The sequence below is a fragment of the Phoenix dactylifera genome, chromosome 12 (genome assembly GCF_051530095.1).
Source record: "Phoenix dactylifera cultivar Ajwa chromosome 12, Ajwa_hap1_PhDact_Kaust_v1.1, whole genome shotgun sequence".
Classification (NCBI taxonomy): domain Eukaryota; kingdom Viridiplantae; phylum Streptophyta; class Magnoliopsida; order Arecales; family Arecaceae; genus Phoenix; species Phoenix dactylifera.
In genome coordinates, this window is record NC_143201.1 from 27,439,902 (window position 1) to 27,447,321 (window position 7,420).

At 38.1% G+C, this 7,420-nt stretch overlaps 1 protein-coding gene across 2 annotated transcripts; it reads left to right on the forward strand.

Annotated features, from left to right (window-relative positions):
- The first annotated feature begins 236 nt into the window (after positions 1-236).
- Positions 237-6,317, forward strand: ACD32.1 (alpha-crystallin domain 32.1). Of its 2 annotated transcripts, none has more exons than XM_008795932.5 (6): positions 237-1,778; positions 2,605-2,718; positions 2,852-3,086; positions 3,392-3,506; positions 4,345-4,509; positions 5,810-6,317. In XM_008795932.5, exons 1-6 carry the CDS (start codon positions 1,680-1,682, stop codon positions 5,877-5,879), a joined length of 798 nt encoding a protein of 265 aa, XP_008794154.2. In that variant the 5' UTR covers positions 237-1,679; the 3' UTR covers positions 5,880-6,317. The 2 variants fall into 2 exon arrangements, with proteins under 2 accessions (XP_008794154.2, XP_008794155.2); XM_008795933.5 differs by having other exon boundaries at positions 241-1,778; positions 2,855-3,086.
- Positions 6,318-7,420: the final 1,103 nt, after the last annotated feature.

Here is a 7,420-nt window from a genome sequence, read left to right on the forward strand (position 1 = left end):
CTCGTTCCTGCCTCAGTGCTCTATGATCCTTTTCTTCCATGTTGTAAGTTTATTGTTTATTGTGCTTGTACTAGGATTTTATTTCAAATTTATCTTTGTTTCTTATTTCAATTTTAGTTGAAATAGTTTGTTTTTTAGTGCTAATCTTTATTAAGTTAGGTTAAGTTTTAGACTATATATATAAGGGTTTGTTTTTTATGAAGAAGAGGTTGCTGCGGACGACCACAGACCGGCGGCGACAAGAAAAAAAAGCTGCCTCCCAAGTCCCTGTTTTTTTTGAAGCTGTGGAAGCATTTGACAGGCTGAATTCCCTCACCATATATTAAAACTGATGCAGCTGAATTCTACGTTCATCAGATACATGATGGTTCTGCATATTTTTCAGCTGAACCAGAAGTAATCATGAAGCAAAAGCAGGAAAATAAGCTCGACTCAATTCTTGGCTGCTTAGTTTTCCAGCTTCCGGACAGAGCTCGAAACAGAACAACTCGAGAAGGATATCTGATGCCTCGACTGAAGCACCATGAAGATGGAAATTTCAGAAGCTCCAGTAGTGACTATGCTTCCATTGAGTGCACAACCTACAAACGCACCTGCAGCACAACCATCTCAACGGGGAGCCAAGGAAAGCCGGAATAATTATATAAGGTGGGGGTGATGTTGGTCCTACATGCTTGGAAGCAAAAGGAATGACAAGCCTTGTGATATTGCCACCAGCATGCATCAAACCTAATGTCATTCTCAACAAGTAGGAACAAATAAACCACTGGCATTTGTCTAACTTAACTAGCATGCTTCTTGATGAGAAAACAAGCCCAAATTAACAGTACAATTTGCAGGTTAATGGCATGAGCAGAGGGTATATACATTTGCAGAGCTTTTAATTGAACACTTACATCTTGAAGTATTTACATTTTTTCTTCGAGTGCCAAACTAAGGTTTACAAGAAGCACGAGACAATAGCCAATGACATTTCTCGCATTCAGAGTTGCCTATTTGTATACTGGGAACTCCCTAACACATGGAAAAAGAGCCTGTCCTTTGGTAGCCTCGCCAATGCAAACTGATAAATGAGTTTCCGGCTGTTACTGTCATTCTTAGCCCCACTATTTGAATTTTCTGGCTACATGTAAACATATTGTTGATATCCATGCCTTGATTAAGAAATATAGCCATCTTATTTTGTGTAAAGCAATAGCAAATGATCTTGTTTTGATCATATTGGCAGGGATTTTTATTTTTTTTCATCACTCTTTACGTATTAATTTGGGTGTTCGGATATCTCCATGGCAGTGCATGGAGAAATATTTCCGTCGGGGCCTGAGAAACTTCATTTGTATGACATTCAGCAACTCAGCATGGAGCAACTTGTGATGCTGTTCGCTATTCTCCGGCGCCTATCCGATCCCGTCGGGTCAATCTTCTCAAATATCAAGTGCTTCTCTCTTCACAAAGTCCGAACGATCTAATATCTATCGGCTGGGACCCACACCGTGATATTTCGCAAGGATTCTACACGTGTCACGACCGCAGCTCGTCAAAGAAAAGATCTCCTCCTCCTCAAATAACAGCCAAAGAAAAGATTTATACATGGGCATATCCTTCTCCCCTCACGCGGAGCTAGAGCTCGAATAGAAGAAGGAACGCGGAGCAAGCCGGATACCGTAGTCGTAGGAGAGATGGAGCACGAGATAGCTAGGAGGAGGATGAGTCGGATCTTCGACCACGTGGCCGGACCGGGTGAGGTCTCGCCGCCCAATCCCCACCTCTTTCCCATGGTAAGCCTCCTAATTCCCACCGGCAAGCCTTTTCTATGTGAAGCAATGATATCTTAGAACAAATTTTGTTCTTGTAAAGTGTTTGCTACTTCTTTAACATAACTAACTATAAATGTAACACAGTGAGAGATTGCTGATAAAATTAATATTATTATTGGGTCATGTAAAATTTAAAAAATTTATCACTTTTTAGATATTTATACTGTCCCAGGGGGGTTGCCAACTGATTAAGTTGGTGGAGTGACGGGGTGACATGCTAGGATCCTATGATATATTTAAGATCCATTTGAATATTCTTACAAGATTGGGTTGAAAATCTTACAGAAATCGGACCTGTTGGCTAATCTACCTCGCATTTTCTAAGAGCTTACATAAATCCTAACCCAAAGGCCATGGATTTTTTTTTTCTTCTCACAGATTGGAGTTGGGAGGTATTTGGTTGATTGAGTCGTACTAAGATTGGCGGCCTAATCCACAAATCCTGTAGGAATATCCAAACACGCCTTTAATTTGAAATGTTATTTTATGCAACATGATTAATAATGATCATTGTGATAATTTGCAGCTACCTCCATTTGTGTTACTATTAAATGTTAGGCATCACATCATAGTCATAGTGGCCATTGTTTAACGATGTCATTATTTCAAGGATAGTTCAGTCCTGTTCAGTGAAAGGATGAGTTTTGTCAGTTTTATGCGTGAAGTTTATACTTGTTAGCAGCCAATTTTGCCTTTAAACTTGATCTAGATAGTTGTCTGGTTTTATGTTGCATTTGCTATGTCACACCCCTCTGTTTGGTAATCACTCTTTAATTTTTTGCCTCAGAATTGCAGTAGCACTCTAAGCACTATAGTACCACGCTATGATAATAGATTGCTTTTCGCACGCCAAGGGTCTGTGTCTCAAGCTTATTTCATGCAGCAAGTTTCTACCAGACAGGTAGTGAATGTTCTTTTACTTAGTTCTTGAGATCCCTTTCAGGGGCAACTAGCCAAAGTTTAACTTGGTGAAAACCATATGAGATGCCCTTTTCTGTTCTTTTAAGAATCTTAGGCCCGGTATTTCTTCTCAGCAGAATTCCTGTCCTCGCAAGGGAGATTCTTCTTACCAGCCTTTTGGAGAGCCCATCTTCTCTAGACCAGCTCGGACAGAATCCACCTTATTGACATCAAGAGATAATTGTTCTGTGAAACAAGATTTAACACTATCTTCCAATGACTCTCCCAAATTTGCGAGACCAAATAGTGGAAAGATTGAGAAACAGCGGCTTGTATGCAGCAGGACAAGACAGACTTATAATTCTAATGGTATGGCACTTCCTAAGGCTGATTGAATGTTAGCCTTTATATTATCATCATGTCCGTGTATCCTTATGTGCAACTGCACAAAGTAACATGCTATAGAAATTTAAAACATGCTCGCACCAGATTAGAGATTCACAGGTATGTGAACTTATGCAACCCAGGCTATATAGGTCATTTTTTTTAATGTCATTTATCAGGTATATTCACTTTGCCCTGTAGCATATTGACTGTACATGTATTTCTGAGGCTAAGGATTGTTGTGAATTATTGTTTTTTGTTCAATGCTGTAATTAATAAATTTGATGCAGGAATGGAGTGGTCACCCCGAATGGATGTTGAAGAGTCGAGGACAAATTATGTTGTGACGGTGGAGATTCCAGGTGTCAGCATCATTGACATGCGAGTGGAGGTGGATGACAAAAGGTATGGCATGTTTTATTTTCCAAATACTGCTAGCATGCTCAAATCCTGATCCAATTCGATGGATTAAGGTAGCGTCGTTTTTCTCATACTAGAGCTTGATCATCATAAATCTATCTTGTAATAAACTTACGAGACCATGTTTAACAAGTACTGTTTCTTTTGGAGCATGCAGAGAATTTCAAATTTATCCATCAACTGTAAATTTTACCCAGTTTCATCTTATAATCCAACTCTACCTTTTCTTGAACTTACAAGACCATGTTTAGGAAGTACAAAATCTTTTGTAGTATGTATAGAATTTCAAATTCAGCCATCACTTGTAAATTTCATCTTATATTCTGACTCTACCATTTACTAATCTTACAATATCATGTTTAACAAGTACTATTTCTTTCATAGTATGTATAGAATTTGAAATCATCCATAAGTTGTAATTTTACTAAGCTTCATCTCATAAACTTCCTGCAGATGAACAAGATTGTGACGATTATTTTTTTCCTAACCTTTTCACACTGTATCCATTCTTCATTTTCTTTCCAAGCTTTAAGCTAAGATTTTGCTCATATTGTTCGATGGCTTACCAGTGTAGAACATGAGTATGTGCAGAACATGAGTAAGACTAGAGATATGATATTTTTGTGAATCTGGTTTTCGTTTAAAGATTGTTCTTCACTTAACTCGATCTTCCACACTATCTCCCTAAGTTTTCAATCCACTTGCTTATAGCTTGATGTTAGATGAACTATGATTTTTGTTAGGCTTATATGTTAGTCTGACTGCTATCAACTACAGTTTTTTAATTTTTCGATACTGATATACCCTTGTCATTTGTTTATAGCCTGACTATAATAGGTAAACGGTCAGCTCAGCAGCGGAGGATGCCCAATTGTGCTGGAAACTCAAACCCTGTTTATCACCAGAGGGAGATCTTACAGGGGCCATTCCGAGTTGTTTGGCCTCTTCCAAATGATGTGAAGAAGGACAGTGTCTCAGCTGAATTTGTGTAAGTGATATCTTCATTTATTTTTCATCTTTATGCATCTTCTCAAAAATTCCTTGTAGATAATTTCTATTGTATCTGAAATAGACTTCCATCTATGAATAACTCTTTAGCTTCTTCCATTTGTTGGAAGCTAATCTATTTTTTACTTGTAGTGAGATGTTATAGCATGGCTTATGGAAATGGTCAACTGGTAGGAACGCTAATTTTGTCATACTCTTTTGCTGTTCTACTAGCAACTGTTACACATGCACCTGGATATTGGATAGTTTGCTGAAGGGGCACTATGCGTCAACATCTGCACTATAGGATAAAAGATAACATTTTGCTAGTTTTCTTTTAGGTCAATAAGTGGATGCTAACATTAATGCAGGTGATCGATTAACAAACCCTGTTCCATCTAACTGGAATGACCTAACGAATCCATGCTTGATTTGTTTCTACAACTACCAGATTGTCTGAACTTGTGCATTTGTTGATTCCTTGAAATCGTACTAAACTTCAATTCTCCGGATCAACATTTTTAATATTATTATCACATTTTCATTACACATTTTTTTAAAAAGTCATGATTGGGAAACTTGTATCACCTACAGAGGAAAATAGAAATTGAACCAGGAGTCTCGTCTTGGTATGAACCTCCTCCTGATGACATGCTCCACAACAATGCAAACCTGCCACCGGGTATTTCCAGGATACAGATTCACACCAGTGTATTTTCCAAATATGCTACCATCGCATGTGTGCTGATACATAGCACATTCTGAATTGACCGCATTCTCTCATAACATTGCATGGGTAAGTGAGGAATTACAAATTGTTTTTGTGTCTCTCTCACTTCCGTTAGGCCTTCTGAAAGGCTCAGATAATCTCCGTCTTGTGAGGAATGAATATGAAACATGATCATATAAGTCTGTGCCCTGCAGGTGCATCTCCTTTTTTTGAAAAACATGAAATGTGATTTGTCTACATGACTTTTTATTGCTGAGAACGCAAATTCTGAATTTAGTATTCCATATGAAGTTCTGATATGGTCTAGACATTATTTTTGTGTATAAAAACTTGACACACTGTAGGCTTGACTATCCAAAGTTGAGTTTATATTATCAAGTTTTAGCTAACATCCTTTCATATTCTTCATCTATTAAGTGTAAATGGATCCTTACAGCATTGTGAGTTCTTTATACAGTTACATGGTTGAGGTTTACAAAGGCACCCTTGAAGGGCCTGTGAAAATGTAGGTATATTAGTAGCTATTCAGATTGACTGCATAATTCACTGATGGTGGTCGCTTTGGATGCAGGGATGGCTTTCTGCAAATCACTCTCCCTAAAGAACCGGTAGGCAGATGTGTGCTTGCAAGATCGATATAAGGACAGTATGCTGTGTTCTTATGTGCTTTCAAAAGCCTTTGGTATGAGGGTTCAAAACCCAAGAAAAGGAAGTATGTGGCATGGAAGTAAAAGCTTCAGGTGCAGTCACATGGCTATGGTGGTTGCTGTTTTAACAAAAGCATCAGTGTTGAAAAATCCAATCCTTATGCCATGGATTGCATGACTTGCTCAATGGTAATTATGGCTCTGTAACTAGGAGGATATAAAAGGTTATAAATAATAAATCCCTGCGTCCAATTGAGACATGCTTCTGTTACTCTAAAACCAGCCCATTACTAGTCCATAATCAGATAATTTGTGAATGAGAGGATGGCGTAGCAATTTAGATACCATTGTTCTTCGTAATTTCAGGCATATGTAATTCTATGTATTGCAACAAATTATATGAAAATAGGATGATAAGACTTCTTGAACCAACTGCTACTAAAAATGACACCTCTTTCATAGTGGTGGCATCCTTGTTAATCAGGTGGGCAAGTTCTTATGTGATACAGCTAGGTCTGGATGGAGTTAGCCTATCACTGAAGTCTTCTTTTTCATGAAAGTATCATGCCTCCTTTTAATCAGCCTGTTCCAGTGGATTTATGTGATGGACCTTCTGTCTGAAGTTGCTTTTGGAGATATGGAACTCGACTAACTAGAAATACTATACAAATGAGAGAAAGCTCTTGGCTTTCATGTTTTAGGAAATGAAACATTGTCGGTATGGATGTTTGTGAATGATATGGAGCAAGTTCTCTTGGGCACAAGAACTACAATTGGAGTTGTCAATCCAATAAGACAATTACTATACGCCCAAGACTAGCATACTTTTCCACGAAACAAATTTTTTCAACTTCTGATTGAGAAACAATTCATATACTTGATACCTTATCTTATCTGGGGAATTATATGCCTGTCCGCTTACTCATAAAATCCAACAAAGGACTATGGCAAGAGATAAGCATCAAGATCATAAGCAAGGCTTGCAAGGATGTAAACGAGCCAAGTTCAGCTATGACATGAGCGACTCAAACAAATTTATAATGAGAAATTCCACCTACAATCAAACTCCATCAAGCAGCATATGTATCGGGCTGGGTAATCAGAAATCAAACAGACTATGACATGCTGCCTCATATCCTCCACTTGAAACTCTCTCCCCGAAGAAGTGCTGGGTTCTGGTCTTTGTGGGATCCAAGTTGTAGATTTCCTGGATATTATCTGTTTTCTCTTCCCTCTTTTGAGCTCCTCTTTGAGGCAGGCTTTCCTTCTTTTCCCCCTTTGCATGTAATTTCATTATCTCAATGAATTGCGATCGAGTTCTGTCCAATTTTCTTCTCAAGAATCAGTGCTCTATTCATATGTTTATCAAACAAGCCATGTGACCTTTGACTTTATACTTAAATCCTTTAGAATATTTACCTTCTAAAAGTATCCAAATTTGGTTTCGTGAAGAGAAAACCATGCATTTGATTGAGCAAATGACAGTATCACTTTGCTTAAAAGATCAGTTCTTCATTTATTTTAGCCATTATAGC

Coding starts and splice junctions, on each gene's coding strand:
- ACD32.1 (XM_008795932.5), top strand. CDS start 1,680: ATGGAGCACGAGATAGCTAGGAGGAGGATGAGTCGGATCTTCGACCAC. Junction 2,719..2,851: donor AGCAAGTTTCTACCAGACAG/GTAGTGAATGTT, acceptor ATTTCTTCTCAG/CAGAATTCCTGTCCTCGCAA. Junction 3,507..4,344: donor GTGGAGGTGGATGACAAAAG/GTATGGCATGTT, acceptor ATTTGTTTATAG/CCTGACTATAATAGGTAAAC.